The 20,713-nt window shown below is 54.3% G+C and overlaps 1 protein-coding gene across 3 annotated transcripts in view; it reads right to left on the bottom strand.

Annotated features, from left to right (window-relative positions):
• The window catches only part of ITGA3 (integrin subunit alpha 3), a 35,659-nt gene extending 24,426 nt beyond the window's left edge, over positions 1 to 11,233 (bottom strand). Inside the window, exons 1-3 of one of the 3 annotated variants that reach the window (XM_016932491.4) lie at positions 10,561 to 11,233; positions 3,010 to 3,137; positions 2,607 to 2,686 (exon numbers count right to left, since the gene is read on the bottom strand). In XM_016932491.4, the coding sequence (XP_016787980.3) occupies positions 2,607 to 2,686; positions 3,010 to 3,137; positions 10,561 to 10,766 (414 nt within the window). In that variant the 5' untranslated portion in view covers positions 10,767 to 11,233. The remainder of the gene's footprint in view (positions 1 to 2,606; positions 2,687 to 3,009; positions 3,138 to 10,560) is intronic. The other 2 variants (XM_016932490.4, XM_054671149.2) reach the window with 2 other exon arrangements.
• Positions 11,234 to 20,713: the final 9,480 nt, after the last annotated feature.

The following is a 20,713-nucleotide window of genomic DNA, read 5'->3' as shown; positions in this document are numbered from 1 at the left end:
TGAGCTCCACCAGCACGTTACCTGAGCCTGTCTTAGTCACCGCTAAGCTTCTAGGAATAGCACAGTGTTTGGTACACAGTAGGGGCTCACCAAATATCTGTTGAATGAACAGTGAGTAAATAACTGCTAAAGGATCCAGGGTGCAGAATCACTTTAAATGGGCTCCTAGACCACAGCCATCCGTAACAGGGGTCTCAAAAAGGCATTTCAGTGAACTGATGCCAACCTGGAGCTTAAAACAGTGTTCAAAGGTGACAGAAATCACAGCAGTGGTGGCTTATGGGGTGGCAAATGATTAGAAGGGGTTACGAGGGCACCTTCTGGAGTGATTTTAAGATATATCTTTGGTTATACAGGTACATACATTTGTAAAAATTCATTGAAGTTTAAAATCTGTACATTTCACTGTATGTAAACATTACATCAATTTTTTCCTTTTTGAGACAGGATCTGACTCTGTCACCCAGGCTGGAGTGCAGTGGCATGATCTCAGCTCACTCCAACCTTTCTCTCCGGGGTTCAAGTGATCCTCCCACCTCAGCCTCCCAGGCAGCTGGGATTACAGGCGCATACCACCATGCCGGGCTAATTTATATATTTTTTGTAGAGACGGAATTTTGCCATGTTGCCCAGGTTGATCACAAACTCCTAGGCTCAAACGATCCTCCTGCCTCATCCCAAAGGAATGAGCCACCGAGCCTGGCCACATCAAATTTTAAAATGAGAAAAAAGCCAGGCATTGTTGCTCTTGCCTATAATCCCAGCTACTTGGGAGGCCGAGGCAGGAGGATCACTTGAGCCCAGGAGTTCAAGGCTACAGTGAGCTATGATCGTGTCACCCACTCCAGCCTGGGTGACAGAGCCAGACCTCATCTCTAAGAGAAAAAAAAAAAAAGAAAGAAAAAGAAAAATGGGGCCACATACGGTGGCTCACGCCTGAAATCCTAGCACTAGCAGTTTGGGAGGCCAAGGCAGGAGGATCATTTGAGCCCAGGAGTTTGAGACCAGCCTGGGCAACACGGTCAGACCCTGTCTCTATAAAAACTTAAAAAATTAGCTTGGGAGGCTAAGGCTGGAGGGTCGCTTGAGTCTGGGAAGTCAAGGCTGCAGTGAGCTGAGATGGCACCACTACACTCCAGCCTGGTTGAGAGATGGAGTCTTTTTTTTTTTTTTTTTGAGATGGAGTCTCGCTCTGTCACCCAGGCTGGAATGCAGTGGTGTGATCTTGGCTCACTGCAACCTCCACCTCCCAGGTTCAAGCGATTCTCCTGCCTCAGCCTCCCAAGTAACTGGGACAACAGACGGGCACCACTGCACCCGGCTTATTTTTTATATTTTTAGTAGAGACAGGGTTTCACCATATTGGCCAGGCTGGTCTCGAACTCCTGACCTCATGATCCACCGGCCTCGGCCTCCCAAAGTGCTGGGATTACAGGCGTGAACCACCACACCCAGCTGGGAGTCTTCTATCTTGAAAGAAAGAAGAAAGAAGAGAAAGAAAAGAAAAGAGAGAGAGAGAGAGAGAGAGAGACAGCCTCATTCTCTCTTTGCCTGCTGCCATCAGCGTAAGATGGGACTTGCTCCTCCTTGCCTTCCACCATGATTGTGAGGCTTCCCCAGCCATGTGGAACTATCAAGGCAAGAGAAAAACCTGACATCAAAGCAACACATTCTAAGACTGAGTTTATGTGCCTATCTGGATACTGATAATTCATGTCCGAAGAAAGTGTAAGTATTGCATTCTCTTGGTCACAGTAATTGTTTCAGAGAGGAGTACCTGAAATAGTCAGAGCTAATGAGTTGTAGTCAGATATCTACTGGGACTATAGAACTTGAAGGTCAAAGAAGATAAAGCTGAAGCTGTTGCATTCATCTTGGCACCACGAAAAGAATGCCTATCAAAGAATGGAGGCAACACGAAGAACACAGAGTTAAGTGCTTGAGATAAATCACATCCTGGTGGCATCATATGAGCACCAGGAGCAAGGCAAGCCTTAACCAGAACTCTTCTGTGTGTGAAGCAATAAAATCAAAATCCTTTTTGGAATATAACAACAACAACAAAAAGAGACAGAGAGAGAAAAAAATGTGGGGGGAAATGTCTATCTGGGACCCAGAAATGGAGAACTCAGGGGCTGCCACTATAGAATGTGGGCAGGAGGTGACACATTTGATTAGCCCCCAGACCAGAGCTGGGTGAGCCGGGGTCAGCAGGGCTGGGCCTCTTCCGGCAGTCAGCCTCCCAGGAAGGAGCGCCAGCCAGCGCTGAGCTGCCTGGGGCCCTCTCTGCCCTTTCTCCTCCTTGCAGTTCCCTCGGCTCCCTCGGCTTGTTCCCACTCAGGCTGAGCACCCAGTGTAGGCATGGGGAGGAAGTGGATGAGTCAGAGAACTCAGGCCGTGCGGGGGTTTGGGAGAGCACAGGATACTCACCCCCTCCCCAGGAGTGCAGAGAGCGAGGGACACACAGCCACAGGAAGGGACATGTGTGCAGGCCCCAGCACACACGCGCTGTGGACCCCCCTGCTGCCCTCTTCTTTCCTCCCAGCTCTGGAGATGAGGGGAGAGCCGGGTAGAGGTGGAGGAGCTAACACTGAGCACCCACTTACCAGAACTCTGCCTGCAGGGCCCTGGCTGGCCACAGTCACTCCAAGCCACATGTCCTCAATAATGTGATGGCCAGGGTCACCTGTGGGCACCGGAAGGATCATGAATCAGAGCACCTCACCCATACTTCAGTGCCCAAAGCCTCCAGAGGGCAGGAGTGGGTCCCGCTTGGGCCCTCCACCCACAGGGCAGCCCTCCCAACTCCCCTTCTCCAGCTCGTCATTATTCTGAGCTCTACCAATCCCATCCAGCCCCACTCTCCTCTAGGGCACCCTCTTCCCAGCTGGACAAGAAGCGACTAGAAGCCGTGTGAACAAGCCTTCTATCTCCTCCAGGCCATTCTCTCTGCGGTACCCCCCTGCCAGACCTCTGACCCAGCACCCCTCCCCAGCCCCTTCCCCTCACTTTTCACTGTGATGTTCATCCGCTCACAGTCATCCTTGTGGGCAGTGAGTGGGCACAGGTACACAGCACCAGTCCGGTTGGTGTAGCCATCGGGCACAGCGAGCTCCCGGGGGGCACCAGCCAGGAGCCTGGGGATAGGCACAGAGGTGGGTCCGGGTTCAGACTCCCCAAGCCCCACTTCGAACAACTTGTTATTTATTCAACATACATTTACAGATTCTTGGTGCCAGGAGACCCCCAGCTCCTGCCCTCCAGAAGTGCCCAGTGTAGGGTAAGGCAGGCAAGGAAAAAAGACACTAGAAGGAAGTGCCCCGGGAGTGGGAAGCAGGGAGCACAGTAGCACGGGCTCAGGGCTGAGGGGGCAGTGATGGAGGCCAGCAGAAGAGGTGACCTAATCTGAGTCTGAGGACAATCACCAGGGTTCTCCAGGTGAAGAAGGGGAGGAAGAGCACTTGGGCAAAGGCACACATGTGCAGGGCCAGGAAGCAAGAGCCAGCAGGGTGAATCAGAGACCTGCAAGGCCCTCAGCATAGCTGGAGTCCAGGAGCCTCCGGGGAGGCTCACAAAGGCAGGCTGGGAAGGTCCTTAGGGGAACCACAGAGGGATTTTAGGCAGGGGCATGACATGGCCAGATCTCAGTTTTGGAAGGAATGCTTTGGCCTTTGAGATGAAGGTAGACCAGAAGAGAGCAAGATGAGGAATCCTGGCAGAGAGTTCAAATTCTGGGGGGTCAGAGGGGAGAACTTAGGGGACTGGGTTGTCAGAACGCTGGGTTTTTCCTCCTGAAGCCATGTGGGGACTCAGATCTTGGAGACCTGGGCCCCTAAGCGACCTGGGTGATGTCCAACATCCTTCCCCAGTTACCTTAAGACAGGCATACAGGTAGGGGTTGGGATAAGTACCTGACACTTTGGACAATGTGGCCCCAGAGCAGAGTTCCCAGTGGGTGGGCAGCAGGTGGGGAGGGAAAGGGCTCTTGCCTTGCCCCCAGCCTGCCCAGAATCCATCTTTGGGGGTGCCGACAGCAAGTTCCTGCAAGGATGCTTAGGACCCTGGCAACCCGTCCCATACCAGAGGGGTGGCTGGAGGAGAGAGAGGCAGGGGTTGGCCCTGAAATGCCATCTTAGAGGACAAGCCTTGGGCCATCAGAAACCCCAGGGATCTTTGTTAAAAAGGTAGATTCCTCTGCCCACAACACACCATCTGGTGGAATCTGGTGCACCCCAGTTTGAGAACTCAGTTTTAGCAGATTTTTTCCCCACATCACCTCCCTGCAGCCTCTAAATGTTCTGCCAGGAGCCCCTGCTCAATCCTGATGGCCCTGGCCTTCTCGGGTGGCAGGTACCTCCCAGGTGCCCCACCATTTGGCCCCAGCAACTCTATCACTCTACAGCTCCAAGCTCAGAACTTGGGCTCTGGGCCTCCTGCCAGTCTGGAAGTGCCAAGCAACAGCCACGCCTGTAGCTTCTGCCTGGGACCTGTGAGTGTGGGCTACAGGGAGTGGGCAGGGCAGGGCAGGGCCTGGGCATGCCAGGGCCTGGGGTATCTCCACCCACTGGGAGTCAGGAATGTACTGCCTGCGGGTGCTGGGAAGGGGGTGGGACCTTGCCTATACTTCAAGACTACAGCTCAGACCTCACCCTGGGGAAGTGTTCCTGGGAGAAGGGGTGAAACTTCCTGGCCAGGGAGGCTGGCAGGGGGCCAGGGTGGCAGCCAGGCCTGGAGAGTCACTTCTCTCTGGGCTGGGAAGGCCTCGATGAGTCCACTGCCTGACCACCCATGGACATCCGCTCTCTGGCGTGCCTGACAGATGAGAGAAGAGACCCACAGCCTGCGGGAAAGGAGCATCTCAGCCTGAGAACCCACGGACCTGGGTCTAGGGTTTGTTCTGCCTGAAGGGGCAGTTTCCTTTCCTTCTCTGAGCCCTGAGTGCCCCATCTGTAAAATGGGGGCAGCCCCTCTCCTGCTGACCTCCAGGGTTGCTAGAGGAACAAATAGGTCTATTCTACAAAAAGGTGTTCTGATATGAAGCCATAGCTAATGTGAGCATTGTTGTTCTGATTTGTTGTGGCATCAGGACTGGCCTAGCATGACCCCAGCCCTCCCTCCAGGGACCCAGGAATTTCTTTTTTTCTTTCTTTTTTTTTTTTTTTTTTGAGACAGGGTCTTGCTCTGTCACCCAGGCTGGAGTGCAGTGGCACAACCTCGTCTCACTGCCACCTCCGCCTCCCGGGTGCAAGTGATTCTCCTGACTCAGCCTCCCAAGTAGCTGGGATTACAGGCATGCACCGCCATGCCCAGCTAATTTTTGTATTTGTACTAGAGATGGGGTTTCGCCATATTGGCCAGGCTGATGTTGAACTCCTGACCTCAGGTGATCCACCCGCCTCGGCCTCCCAAGGTACTGGGATTACAAGCGTGAGCCACCATGCCTGGCTGGACCCACGAATTTCTGCCCTGGCATGTTAGGGAACCTGGAGCAGAGGGAAAAGAAGAGACTCCTTTGGTGGTTTAGAGAGATCAGTGGGGAGACATAGGAAGACTTCCATGGCTTGAGGATACCAGGTGATCACTGGGGTCAGGGTGGGAGCGCTGGCAGCTAGAGTCACTCTACAGCGGGGGCTCAGATCTGGCTGGAGGTGGAGGTTGGGAATTTTCTACAGTGACACTAAGGGGTCCGGGCCTCAGTGGGAGGCCGGGCCTTGGGCACGCCTGTAATGGAAGTGTTGCCCCCTTGTTGCTGCTGCTGCCCTGCCCATGTTGTCATACAGGAGGCAGCTGAGCAAAAGGGTCTCCATGCCCTCCCAGCCCCCTCAACTCAGCCAGGAAGGGGCTAAGGGACCCCCTCCTCTGAACTTCCCAAGGTACTGAGCAGGCAGAGCTGGGCACGCATGTCAATCAGATTGAAATACTTCCCCTTACCACCAATACCCTCCTGCCTGTTGCCTGGAACCAGCCTTATGCCTACTGATAGAGGGCAGGGCAGGGCCAGTGCCCTAATCCCAGCCCTACATCCCAGGCCCCTCCCTCCTCAGAGATTCCAGAGTGAGCCCCCCCTTCACCCCCCCAGAGTATTTTTAGCTTCCACTTGGCCCACTCAGAGGCCCTTTAAGGCCCTCTGGCTCCCAGCCCAGGATCCAATGGGTCTACAGCCAGAGGCCTGCACATGGATGGGGGAAGGCGGGTGTGCAGAGGGTGGTTCCAGCTTCCTCCAGCCACACACACCCAGGTGTGTGCGGAGGGGGTTGGAGAATCCTGAAGGTGAGAGGGACCTTACTGTATGCAAATGAAATGCAAATTAGTACACAAATGAGCAATTCTGCCAGCCACCTGCTTTTAGGTCTGGTCCAGATCACAAAATCCAAAAGCTGACCCCTTCCAGAGCAGTACTGAACCCATCCCCTCAGCTGCAGCCAGAAGGAGGGAGAGTAGGTGGAGGGATGCCTAGATGGAGCTCTTAGAGCAAGAAAGATAGGAGATGGGACTGCCCCTCTCCTGGAGTCAGGCTGGACTGAGGGAAGCAGAGACCCCCAGCCCCCCAGATGGAGTGGGATGGGTGAAGTGACTACTCAAGGGCTTTCCAACAGCTGCCTTCTCACCCTCCCATTGGCTCCAGCCAAACAGCCCCTCTTGGCCTCTGCGGAGCCCCTTGAGCTCCAAGTTCCGAAAAAGCCCTTCCTTACCCCTGCCCTATCACTCCCCTTGGGGCAGTTCAGAGCTAATGGAACAGCCAAGGAGAAAGCAGAAGAATCAAAGAAGGGCGCGGCACAGTACCCAGGAGAATTCAGGGTACCAGGTTGGCTCACCTCAAAGAGGAGAAGGCCCCTGGGGGCACTGGGGTGGGGTTACGCTCAGAGAAGTAGCCTGTAAGATTCACCTTCCCAGATTCTGTCACCTCAGGGAGGCACTTGGTGGCTCCATGGGAGGATTCCGGAGGGGGCCAAAGGATCTAGTACTCAGGCCAACATGGCAGGGCCTCACTCCTTGGGTACCTAGCCTCCTGTGTTCCCCTCCTATCCCCGGCCAGGAGGCAGGTGGGGAGGGTGCCTGCTCCACCTCTGAGCCCCAGAGAAGGGGTGGGGGCAGCTCTGGGATGCCTGGATCCCAGCTCTATGCCAGCCTTGCTGCCCGAATTAGCCATCTCCCCAGAGGCTGGTCCAGTGGTAGCTGAAACTGCAGCCCTCCCCATCCTTCCTGACTCTTCCCTTGCTGCCCACCCAGCCCCCTCTCCCCACTGGTGACTCAGCCCTAGAACCAGAGCAACAAGCTGGAGGGAGAGAGAGAATGAGAAAGGACAGGAAAAAGAGCCCTGGCTAAGCCTCAGATAAAAAAAGAACAAGGCCATTTTTCTCAGTTCTGCTCCCTTTCCTTGGCTCTTCAGTATTTTTCCTATATTTGACCCCCGAGGGCATTCTAAGTGTCATCTAAACTCAATTCCTCTTACTGCAAAGGGGATCCTCTTCCCTCTTTGTTTACTTCTGACCAAGCCCCCTTCGCTGCTGCTTTTTCTACAAGATCAGGCTTCCCCTACTCCTGCCCAATTGAAAGCCTCTTGGCCTAGACTGGTCACTGGGTAGAGCCAGAGGAAAAAGATACTACACGAGCAGGCCTTCTGCCTCCAGCCACAACTGCTGTGCCCATTTCTGCTGGCACGAGCCTTGAAGGCTGCCAGGCACCCACTTTGCCCAGGGAAACATGATGTTAGGAGAGCATGGCAGGTGAGCCTGGCTCCTGCGTACCTCAGGCATGACCTCATTTCTAGGAGCCACCCTGCCCTGGGCTTCCCAGATACCCTCATTTCCAAGCAAAAGTGAAAGAGAGAGAAGGACCGGCAGTATCCCCATAGGTCCACAGGGTCAGGCCAGACCAGAATGCCTGGATTCCCAGGAGGGAATGTCAGTGCAGGTGCTGGAGCAGAGAGGGTGTCAGTAACCACCTCCCAGAGAACAGTCCCTGTCCCTCCAAGGAACCCCTCATGCATCTTGCCAAGAAGCCCAGAGCACTTTGGTCCTCTGCCTGCTCCTTACCCCTCATTTCCACAGACTAGGAGACTGGGCCCTGGGTTGGGGCTAGCCCCCTATGTTGTGGGCCAGGAACCCCAGTCCAGAGATGAAGGTGATGGGGCAGCAAAGAGGGTCCCACCCCTGGGTTTCTAACCATTTCTGAGGCCTTATGAATGGAGAACAAGAAAGCTGTGCTCTCCCCTCCTCCCACCCCCAGGGCAGTGGACAAATACTACGATTTTGGGTACACTTTCAGGGAGTCCCTGCATCTCTTGAAAACCTTCTACGAACCCCAGTTTAAGAGCCTGTCCAAGACCACGAACCATCCCACTTTTCCAAAGAGACTTTCAGGCTAACAGAATATGAGGCTGCAGCTCGTCTTACTAGTTAGTTCCTCTGAGTTGTGCACTCAGGCAGCTGTTTGCATCTGGCTACACAGCTGGCTGCAGCTAAGCCCAGCTGGCTCTCCCAGATGGCCGAGGGGTCTTAGTGAGATGAAGAGAAGGGCCAAGACACAGAACCACCCTTAGGAAAGACGGAGGATACTCAAGGGAGAGAACTGCCCCTCAGAGGTTCATTAGCTTTAGAACCTTCTGGGCTCTTGGCAGGCTGAATGCCAGCTCCAGCTTCCCAGACAGAAAAGTAGAACCCCTTTGCTCAGCCACCCTGGGCGGGGCCCATGGGTAATGAGGATGCATCCAGGTTCTGGCCTCAGCGCAAGAGCCTTCAGGTGCTCCTTGGAGAAAGGCACATGTGCAGAGGATTTTACGCACTTTATCTCGTTACAGCCCCACTAACATCCCAGCAGAAGGCATGCTGTTCCCCTCCCTCCAACATGTGCGGAAATTCAGGTTCAGGTATTGGTAACAGATCTGAGACAGGACACTGGCCATGGGACCTCCAAGCCTCTTCTCCCTCTACCATATCAAGTTGCTTCTCACAGGCCAGCAGCAGTGGGAAAGAGCACTAGATCCAGGTCCAACCCCTTTTGGGGGAAACCTGGCCCAGGGAGGGGAAATATCTTGCTCAAGGTCACCAGGCAAAAGGGAGAGGGGTTGCGGAATCATTATTGACTCTTTCTTTCCAGTCTGATCTCTTTACCTATGTTATCTTATATCATGCAGATTTGGCATTGAAAGTCTGAAAATCTTTTTCTCAGTTAGGGCAGAAAGAGCTGATGTAGAAACTTGTGCTCACGGTGGCTCAGGATCTCCAAAAGATAGAGGGTTGGCTAAGGCCAGGTGGCAGCTGCTGGGGCCAGGCTGGGAAGGGTGTGGTAGCCCTAGCCTCTGCAAGAGCAAGATGGAGTTGAGGTTAAGTCCAGGTAGGTAGGCTGGGTCAGGAGGGCAGAACCAAGGTGGGGGCAGAGTTTGGACTTTGGACATTCTAAACTTCCTCAAGCTCTGCAGGCCCCAGCGAGAGCAGGGAGATTTTCCAGTGTACCCTGGATGTGACCACGTCTTCTTGTTCAGTGGGGTCAGAGGCCAGGTGGGGGCAGAGGCTAGGTGGGGGCAGATGCCTGGCAGATCGCCCAGCCCAAAGTGGTGGATGGTACCTGCTTAACCTGTGCTAAACACCGTCCCTCTTTGGACAGCTTCACCTCCCCCAACCGCCAACCTCCGTGCGCTCTGAGGCCACGGCAGAGAGACCTCTGAAGCCTGGACATGCTCCTGGGCATGAGGGCGTCTGGTGGAGTGAGGGGGACCCAGGCGGCTGGGTGCAACCTCCTCCTCCTTCCTCCACTGTGCATAGCTCTTCCCCTCCTCCTTGCAGCTGTTGGGGAAGGAGAACAGAAGAAAGAGAAAAACACTGTTTCCCTCTTCAAACCAAAACAAACACACTCAGGGTTGAAGATCCAACACGAATCTGTGGAATGCAGGGAAGATGTCTGCGGGGAGAGTGCCACTGCTTGGGGGTGGGCAGGAGGAGACCCAGCCAGAGTTGGGACAAGTCCTCCTCTCTCTTTCACCGCCCCTATCCTCAAGGCGTCAGAGGGAGCGTATGGACAGCTCCAAACGCCCAGACTCACCCATCACCTCACCCTCCATCCGCCAAGCCAGCGGTTGAGAAGGCCATCCAGTCTGGCTCTGCAGAGGGTGTGGCTGGCGTGGCCGCAGACTACCAGCGAGGTGCTTAAATGTATATGCTCATTTTTCCCCCAAGCGTAGGGGAAGGGGGGAGTCCGCTGGGTGTTTATCTTGCAGTTTACCCCAGCTCCCAGCCCTGGAGAGAACAGGCTAGTGCTGGGTACTCGGTTCACAGAATGGGAGAGGACTCAGCCACCGGGACCCCACTTCCGCTCTCATGAGAGATCTAAAGGGCGGAGGGGTGGCGTCCAGACAGGTTCTGGCCCCGTCAGCACTTGCCAATGATTACTGCCCGACCCCACACCCAATCCTCCACTTCCCGCCAACCCCCAGCAGCCAGAGGGCCGCCCCTTAATCCTGGCTCCCAAAGGCCAGCTGCCCTGGGCTCCGACTCCGCTCCAGACCCGCATCCCGCGTTCGAACACTCTGGCTCCCACCCCACACCCTCCAGCTTCACTTACAGGTAGCGCTGCTGCCGCTCTGTCTGCCGATGGAGGGCGACCGAGTAGCCGAAGAGGCTGCCTGGGTTCCCGGCCTCCTTCACTACCAGGAATCGGGTATCCAGGTTGAAGGCGGAGACGACGCAGCCGCCGGCCGCCACCATCAAGGCGAGCGCACAGAGCATCAGGCGTGGGGCGCGGGGCGCGCGGCTGGGGCCGGGGCCCATGGCTGCGAGCGGAAGCGGGGTCCCGGCGAGAGCGCGTGAGGGCGCGGAGCTGGGCGTGAGGACCTGTTCACCTGCTCCCCGCGCCGCCGGAGGACACTGGAACCCGCTGGCCGCTGCGCTCCGTAGCGCTGATCGGTTTCGTGCCCCCAGCCCCAGCCAGTTTCACAGCTGCGCTCTCGGATCCCTTCCTAAGATCCGTGGGTCTATCTTCCTGCCTCCCCAGCGGCCGGGTCGCCGCCGTCCTTGCCCCGGGCAACCGGCCCCCAGCTTGTCCCGGCCGCGCCCCCTTGGCCGCGCTGTCGCCTTCGATCCCGGCTTCGCGGCGGATCTGGCAAGCGCACCGGTCGACCGCAAGGAGGACAGGAGGGAGGGGTCCCCCGGCGCGCGCCCCGCCTCCCCACGCCCAGTCCCGCACCTCCCCACCTTGCGAGCCCAGCCCGGGCTGCGCTTTCCTTCCGGGGAAAGAGAAAAAGGTCCCGGCTCGGCCGCCGCCTCTTAAAGGGGCAGCACCGCCCCTCCCTCCTCATCCTCCCTACCCCAGCTCCGCCTTCTCCCCCAAACACCTGTCGGCAACCCCCAAAGGCTTAGATTTCCCCTCCCCGCCCCTCGCTTCTCCGAGAAAGCGTCGCCTCGGGAGCAAGATGGATATGACGGGCGGGGCCGGGGGTGGGATTTGTCTGGCCGCTTTCCTGCGGCTGCTGCTGCTGCTGAAAAGGCCAGCCGGGCTGGAGAGACCTGGCATTGGCGCATCTGGGAACCGACGTCCGCGCGCGGCTGGCTAGAATGCTGGACTCGCCTCCGCAGCGCTGTGAGTCCCCAAGAGGTGGCTGGCGGTCTCTGGGAGTTCTTCCTCGCACTCAGGCCCCTCGCTGTCTTTGCCGAGATTTCTTTCTCCTATCCACTCACCCTGATCCGAGCTGAGATTGGCTCCTCAGCAAAGACAGACATATTTAGCAGTGGTAACAACCAAATGTCGCTAATTATAATTACCAAAAAGCATTTTTCCCCCTAAGTGCTGCGACTTCTGGTATCAAAGGATAAGAGTGTCAATGTAGAAATGAGTCCGTCCTTCATAGAACGCACTGCGTAGCCGGGAAGCTGAGCCTAGACCGTATCCATTTCTCGTCCACTCCTGCCTTCAGGGCCCAGCCCAGCAGAGTCCCAGAGGCTCCCTCTTCCCACCCAAGCTCGAACAGAGTGTTTGGAGACTGGGCTCGGACGTCAGCCCCCATCAGGTGTTTGGTGGGTAGGGCCAGGTGGCAGTAGGTGGGCGGAGACTAAAGGTCTCCTCCACCAAGGAATCAAATCGAAAGGGAACTTCAAGAGGTTACTCTGGCCAGGCGCAGTGGTTCACGCCTGTAATCCCAGCACTTTGGGAACCCGGGGAGGGCGGATCACGAAGTCAGGAGTTCGAGACCAGCCTGGCCAATGTGGGGAAACCCTGTCTCTACTAAAAAAATACAAAAATTAGCCGGTCGTGGTGGCGGGCGCCTGTAGTTCCAGCTATTTGGGAGGCTGGGGCAGGAGAATCGCTGGAACCCGGGAGGCGCAGGTTGCAGTGAGCCGAGATCGCGCCACTGCACTCCAGCCTGGGTGACAGAGTGAGACGTCGTCTCAAAAAAAAAAAAAAAAAAGAGGTTACTATGTACTTTCTTGGATCTAACTCACATTTCTCTTATTGCAGCTCAGAGACCCATTTTCCCCGGAACATTGTTTTTTTGTTTTTGTTTTTTTGTTTTGTTTTGTTTTTGAGACGACGGAGTCTCGCTCTGTCTCCCAGGCTGGAGTGCAGTGGCGCGATCTCCGCTCACTGCAACCTCTGCCTCCGGGGTTCAAGCGATTCTCCTGCCTCAGCCTCCTGAGTAGCTGGGATTACAGGCGCCCACCACCATGCCCAGCTAATTTTTGTATTTTTAGTAGAGACGGGGTTTCGCCGTGTTGGTCAGGCTGGTCTCGAACTCCTGACCTCGTGATCCACCCCGCCGCCTCCCAAAGTGCTGGGATTACAGGCGTGAGCCACCCTGCCTGGCCTCCCCAAGCATTCTTTTCTCCATCTATTCTTAAAATAATAAGAACAAAACACCATGTATTAAGCACATACGCAGCAGGAACTATGCTAAATGCTTCACAAATGTTAAATCCTCACAACAATCTTTGAAGTGTTATCTCTGTTTTAAAACGAGAAAAATGAGGCTCAGGGAGGTTAGGCAATTTGGCAGAGGTCACACAACTAGGATTTTCATCCTGTGTTATCTGACCCTGGAGACCTTAACTACTTATGCTAATAATGAACATTTATACACTACTTTGGGCATGTCCAAGTTTGGTGGGTCCTGAAGCTTGTGCAATCTGGGGCGCTCTTTAAGAATAAAATTATTTTGTACTCATAAGAATTATGAGTACAAAATTAGATTCAGAGCCTGGGAAAGGGTCCTGGCCTAGCTTTACAGTTTACAAATCATTTCACAAGCAGGCTCATTTTATCCTCCCGGCCTCCCTGTGAGGTGGGGATTATGATATTCATTTGACTTAGGAGAAAACAGAGCCTCAGGAGGTTACCTGCCTGTCCAAGATCTGAATTTTATGGGAGGCAGAGCCAGGACTGGAAGCCGCTGACCACAGCCATGTCTTTAAGAAGACAAACTCCAGGCAGATGGTTGTCAGACAGCTAGACATGCCTAAACAAAAGCAGCTGTGATAACAGCTTTCTCTGTGGTGTTTGGGGAGAAGACACTTGTCTCTAACGGCCTTTATAACAGGATTTGTTCCTGACCTCTGACTTCCAGAGCCACCCAGCCTCTCTCATGGTCTGCTTTGTGGCCCAGGGCCTGCAGGGATTAGAAGACATGTGGGGTCAAGGAACAGGAAGCTGACCTGGATGGAAGTTGAACAGTGATCTTTGCTCTCTGCCTGGCTCCTGAGTCCTCTGCCATGTTCCTGGAGAAGGGGAGCCAGCCAGGGTAAGAAGGGCAGGGGCTTAGTGTGGAAACGCTATGTGGGTGAGGATCCTGCCTGAAACAGCTTTGAGAGTCCTGCGATGACAGATTGGCCCCATGCCAGGCCTTATCTCTTTGGACATCCCAAACAGGAATGACCAGCATGTCCGATCCTGGGACTGGGAGCCGGAAAGGGATGAGGGATGGTTTTTCCACTCCAGGGGAGTGTCCAGAGGGAATGTGGAGCAGAGCAGGGGCGACTGGTAGGGGGAGGGCCTGAGCTAAAGAATGTGGGGGAGTGTCAGACCAGTCTGGGGAGATGGAGTGGGAGTGGAGGGAGACATGGAGACTAGAAGGATCTCAGCTGGAGAGATGGAGAAAGAGAAATCTCAAGGTTCTTTGGTTTCAGTGGCACCGTCGTCTGTAGGATCATCTCATCCCTCAGTTGACTTTATCATGTCAACTCTTTATCTGTCAACCCTTCCCCATGGAGAAGAGACCCACCTAGAAACACACAGACAGACAGAGAAACAAGGGCACAGGAATAATATGTGTAATGAGGAGTCTAAGTCCATTTGTTGATGTTTGCTGACAGCTTTTAAGCCTCACCCTTCCCTCTTCTCTGTGCCCTACACCTGGACAAGCTGATAAGAAAGTCTGGGTGCACCCTCCTTTGGTGTTTGAGGGGGAATATTCACAAGCCCCTTCCTGAGGGAACCCTCACCCCTCAACCACAATAAAAACCCAGGCCAGTCTCCTTCCTGGCTCTCCCAACACATCTGGGACCTGCTTGAAAGACTGGCCCTGCTCCCCCTGGAGACCTCAATTATGTAAATAATAAACCTTTTCATACTCTCTTGGTGTTTGGGTGGTGTCGTCAGTCTTCATTCAAACCAAACCTTGGATGGGATCCATCTGCCTCTGCAGGTGACCGTAACAACATGCAAATGGTGAGTTCTGCTAGGGGGTCATGGAAGCTCCCTGGAGGAGGTGTATCTGGACAACAGGGAAAGAAAGGAGCTGGAGAAGAAAGGCAGAAAAATTGGGTCCTGGTTCAGGTGAAGTTTTCCCAGCTGGAACAATGACAATGTCAATATTCCACAAAGGCGGCTTCTGTTTATTTAGCACTTGCTGTGTTCCCACAAGTCTTCCTCTACCTGCCCTCTCCCCAGCCCTCATCTCACTCTCCCAGAGCCCCAGAGCACACCAATGGACACCATCACCTCTCGGGCAGATCAGCACAGAGACGTGAAGCACACAGGCAGCTGCTGGAAAAATAACAAGGAATTGCAATGGTGTGCCCCTCCGTTGAGTGCAAGCTCTCTTCTGCCTTCTCACCTTGGGCAAGTTACCTTCCGTTCCAGGCCTTGGTTTCCCCATGTGTGAAATGAAAGGGCTGGAGAGAAATCTCTCACTATTCCCCAATCTACATTCATTGTATCCCAAGCCTTCTAATATCTGTTCAACGAAGTGTACCAAATCTCAGCTATTGGACTGAGACTCACGGGTCTATCTGACTTGAATTGAAAATGCAAATTACTGAAGAGGGAGGGAGGGAGGGAGGAGTGCTGAAGATTGAATGGATTTATCAGATTTCCTTCTCCTATGGCCCAGATGCAGGCCTAGTCCAGGCAATTCCCCTGGCTCAGAATTTGCCAGGTGATTCCCCTGGCTCAGAATCTGCCAGGCTCAAGCATTCATTGACAGCCTACTATGTACCAATCCTGGGCTGAGTCCCAACCCGGGGATGTCTTAGAGGAGGCCAGGATGTGGCCTCATGTTCTGGTTGCTCTCACATTTAAACAGGCTAAACCCACTTTGCATTGTATGTTAGGGGTGGTGCTTGTGGGACAAAGGGGGCTGTCAGAACATTCTGGCTGCCACATGAAGTTGACTTTGCCAGGAGAGACTGGGTTGTTGGGGAAGGCAGCTACTGTAATAATTTGGCCAAGGAGTGGGCTGAGCAGGAGCAGGGGCTGAGGGAGGGAGAGAGGGAATGAGTAAGAAAGGCCCAGGGTACTGATTTGACTGGGACTTCAGGGACAGGTGTGGGGCGAGAGGGATGCTGGAAGTGAAGGAGGGAAAGTGCAGAGGCTTTCTGGGGATTAATAGGCAATGATCTCTATGAGGGCGTGGTGAGTAGGCCCCAAACATCTGGGGACTTCCCTGCCTGCCATCCCTCTGTCTCTCTCTTCCTTTCCTACTGCCCAGGGCCTGGCCCTGCTGCACATGCCCTGCCCTGGCCCCCAGAGTCCCCTTCTTTCCTGGCTGGGAGATTAGGACTCTGCTGTGCCTACAGCATTCTCAACCTCAAGTCAAGGTGGCCCTTTGGAGCCCAGGAGGCCACATGGCTGAGTCAGGGCTGAGTCACCCCCCCACCAAGGGCCTTGCCATTTCCTGTGGAGAAGCCTCTTTACTGGCAGGGTTCTGTGCTCAGGTGGGAAATCTGGAGAGGTCGGGGGCAGGGCTTCATCTACTTTTACCCACTAACTCCCTAGACACTCCACTGGGGGTAGAGGGTTCCTACATGTATGATGATCAAAACATGTGTCTGTGCACACGGGCCCTTATGCATTCACAGGTGTTTGCCTATGTGACTGCATGTCTGAATGTTTTATGTATATTTGAATATAGATAGGGAACAAATATTTATTGAGCACATATTATGTGTGCAGCCTTTTATGTGTGTTACTTTCTAATAACCCTAGGAGGTGTAGATGCCTCCCAGGCTATGGTTGAAAATACTGACATGCCCAAGGTGCAGGAGGTATGAATACCTCCCCAGTGTGGCTGGTGACACCCCAGGTTTCTCCAACTCCACAGTGATGGGCTTTCCTCCGGAGCCGGTTCCTCAGGGGCAGGAGTGAGAAGTGTGTGTGTCTGTATTTATGCTTCCACCAGTGGCTGTGATTGGTCCTATGGTTGGAAACAGGGTCAAGTAAGGCCCTTGGGAGTAGCTGGGTGAATGGATGATGGTGGCATCCACCTTGGACATGGCACATACTTCTGGTCGGGTATCCACGTGGCTGGCCAACCCGGACCTGCCCTATTAGGGGCCATCGCCCTCATGGCTCATCAGTGCTGAGTTTCATTACCTTCTTCGTAATGCAATACTAATGGATACAGGCATGTATCTGCCGTACACTAGATGAAACGTGGTTATTTGCTCAGGTAGAAATAAAGACTAAAATACCAAAGTGGGAAATCCTCTCCATTGTGCCTTACTGATATTTAGGTAAAAATTATCTTATTGGCTCTTTTTTTTTTTTTTTTTTGAGAGGGAGTCTCACTCTGCCCAGGCTGAAGTGCAATGGCACAGTCTTGGCTTACTGCGAACTCTGCCGCCCGGTTTCAAGCAATTCTCCGCAGCCTCCCGAGTAGCTGGGGTTACAGGCACACACAACCACGCCAGGCTAATTTTTGTATTTTTAGTAGAGACAAGGTTTCACCATGTTGGCCAGGCTGGTCTCGAACTCCCTCCTCAGCCTCCCAAAATGCTGGGATTACAGGTGTGAGTCACCATGCCCAGCCCATCTTATTGGCTCTTAATAACTCAGACCATATGGTGATAACTCCCAAATCAGCACCCTCCCAAGTTCTGGCCCCGTGGATTCAGTTGCTGAATCCAAGTTCCTGATTGGAAGTTCCTCAAGCACCATCACTTGGGGCACCCGAGTGCTCTGCTCCAGGGGCTCATCCCCACTGGAAGCTTGAATGTCTGCTCCTCCTTCTCTTCACCCAGCTCAGCCAATCACTGTGTCCCTGATTCTGCCTTCTTGCTGTCTTGCCAGTATATCTGCTCCTTTCTGTCCCTTCTCCCTGGATGACTGCCAGTGCTTCCTGTTGCCCTCCCTGCCTCCAACTCTCCCTACCACCTGCATGGCTGCCAGAGTGGGGTTCCTACAAATCTCCCCGAGTCTGTTTCCTACTTGGTACGTCTGATGGTTCCCTGCTGCCCTCAGCATACAACGCCATCCCTGAGATGGCCCTGCTCATCTTTCCATGCCCGCCCCCCGCCCTCCGCTGCCCCTCACCCCTTCTAATTCTTCACCCAGGCCACAGAGCACCTTGCAGTTCCTCGATGGAGCCAGTCTTCCTCTTGCCTCTAGCCTTTTGCTGTTTCTCCACCACCAGTCATCTGGGCTACCCTCTATTCTTCCAGGAGGTCACAGCCTAGAAGTCACATCCTCTGAGTGGAGTCACCTGTCCACCCTTCCCTGGAGTAGGGATCCTGACCTTAGGTTTATCGTGACTCTTTCCACCTCCCCAGTCTGCCTTCAGCCCCCTCCATCTCACTGGAGCCTCCTTCTCTCCTCGGGCACCAGACTCTTCTGATGGGCAAACGCTGTGGTCAAATTTGGCCCCTTGCCCTCTGACCTTTCTAGGGTGGCAGCAGTGACCTGTTGACCTCTCCATCTGTATTTTATTTAAACTCCTCTCTACCCTCTCCTTCCTAGAACTCTCTCCCTCTTGCAAGATTCCTCAGTCCACTTTGGGCCTCTGTTTGTGATTCTCATCTCTTATGTCTCCCCAGTTGACCCCTTGTTCGTTAACATTCTCCTCCATGCTGATGAAACCCGCCAGGCTCCAGCCTTGATGTTTAACTCTTGCCAGCCACCTCTGGCTGGCCGCAGGCTCCTTGGACTCCATGTATCCAGAAGTACTTAGCATCTTCCCTTCTTCCTCAACAAGGGGCTCCTCCTATAATAGCCTCTGTCTCAGTGCCTGGTCCCCACTCCCAGCAGGATTCCACGAACACACCTGCATGGCAGATACACCTGACAGCAATAACTTAAGAAGAATCTGCATTCGGAATTTGGAGCTAAGGAATCCGAGAGTGGGCAACCCAGAGACTCATTCCTTATCTATGAGGAACATCTAAGCCCCTGGCCCATCTCTCGTGGAATTCGAGCCATGGAGGGGATCGGGGATTGAGGTCTTTTATTTTGGGTTAAATGCGGGTTGCCAGGTAGAGGTTGCTGGGGCAGGGTACTAAGTGAAAATGCTATATAAACACCATGCATTTTTCAAGCGGTTGAGGTTCTGTCTGGCCCACTGCCACTGGACTGTCCCTGCATGTAAGCTCCCCACAAACCCTATATCTCGTTCACGGACTCTGGGTCTCTTCTTCGGCCTCTTGAACCTGGTGCCATCAGTAGAGGCCCGGCACGACAGCACCAGGCCAGCTCATGCCACCCAACCTCTGCATGCGCCAGTGCCTCTGGTTGGGATGCCCTTTCCCCACTTGTTCAGTTGGAAAATCTCCACTTGTTCTTCAAAATCTTTCATGAGCTTCTACTTCCTCAGTAAAGCCTTTTCCCACCCCCACGCCAACCCCCATCCCTAGTCACTCTTGAGTTGTCCAGGACTCGCACTGACTTCTCGCTCAGGCTGGCAGTATGATGAGACCAGTGGGACTGTGACCTTGGACAAGTCCCTTCACCTGCTTTCTCATCTATAAATTCCACATAAAGATGCCAAATTCATGGGTTTGTTGAAATGGAACTGGGGCCCAGAAGTCAGCTGCTCTCCCACTAAGTGGTGGTGGTTATGCTCAGTGTTGACCCCTGTGTTTCCCAGCCCCCATGGCAGCTTCTCCGTCACATGGCAGGTCTTCAACCACGGTGTGTCCAGCTGAGTTCGATCACCACGTACTCTATGGCACTAAAACAGGAGCCCAATGCAGGCGAATAAGAGGCCAGCCCTGTCTCTTTAATATCCCTTGCCTCCTGTCCCCTCCCCCACCCTAGGATCCTGTTGGGACAAACTTGGCTCAGTGGGTTGAAAAAGAAAGTCAGAATTCTAAGGCATGAATCGCTGTGCCCACTGACTCACTTCCTCCTCCTCGCCTGCTCTGAATGGACTGAGGCCTTCAGTAACTCAGGCTGAAGCCTCCTCCCAGCCCTCACCCTTCATCACAGCTCCCACAAGCCCCCTCACTACCGATCTCACCCCTGTGGGACTAATTACTGCTGGTTTGAAACCTGCTTGCAAGCGCCAGCCAAACTAAGGAGTTAGCTCTCCTAGAGCAGACTGAGGGAAGGCACATGCCCTGTTCTTGGGACCCCAGGTCTGATGCCCGGGGCAAGGCGCCCGTAGGGAGCTCGATCTGGGAGGCAACAAAAGTTCCCCATCCCCACAATGGCTCTCTCGTTTTCTGCCAGGATCACAGACATGCTCACTATTAGGCAGCCCTCCTATGGGTTTGGCCCTTGCCCCCTGAAGGCTCCTGTTTAAATGCAGGTGCCCTACCTGGCAGAGTACCGCTGGGTGCTCCCAGGCAGGAAGGGGCAAGAGTGACGGCATTGCCTACAGAGACTCTGGCCCCGAGGTACAAATGAGTCAGGCAACTATTAAGGTGGTCAGGGGTCAGGAGGGCCAGAACATGGGGAAGAGCTGGGATAAAGAATGATTTAGTGGGGGCAGGTGGGGTGGGCAGGGGTTCCAGCCAGGCCCGTGGCACCTGCTTCTCAGGCTGTTAACAGGATGAGGGCAATGATGAAGGGGCTTTCGTTTCCTCGGAAAACAATCCCCCAAGACCTTGGCCTTCTCCCTGTGGAGGACCCCTTACCCACCTTGTCATGAACGTCAGGGACCCCTCTGAGTGGAGGAGTCAGATAGGGCTTGGGGGGTGTCAGGGCCACGCCCTCAATGGCAGAACCACCCTGGGCAGCATCTCTGGCAGGTGTGACCCAGAGGCAGAGTGAGAGCCCAGCCCACCACACAGCAGAGAGAAGGGAGGGGAGCCAGATGCAATAGGAGCAGGGCAGTGGGGCAGAAACCACGGCACAGCAACATGAGGGACATAGGGACATGCTCAGGGAAACACTGGTGCCTGCCCGAGTTGAGGCCTTGGCTTGCTGGCCTTGGAACTGAGGGGAGCTGATGGATTCATGCATGAGAATGAGCCGACAGCCTTTGTGGGTCCAAAGCTCCCTCTGATCGGGAGTTAAGGAGATCCACCTGGGAGTTGATATGGGGGTGAAAATGGGAAAGGGCAAGGGTCTGTGG

This window comes from Pan troglodytes, chromosome 19, assembly GCF_028858775.2.
Source record: "Pan troglodytes isolate AG18354 chromosome 19, NHGRI_mPanTro3-v2.0_pri, whole genome shotgun sequence".
NCBI lineage: Eukaryota > Metazoa > Chordata > Mammalia > Primates > Hominidae > Pan > Pan troglodytes.
The sequence above is the reverse complement of the archived record's forward strand: the minus strand, read 5'-3'. Positions and strand labels throughout refer to the sequence as shown.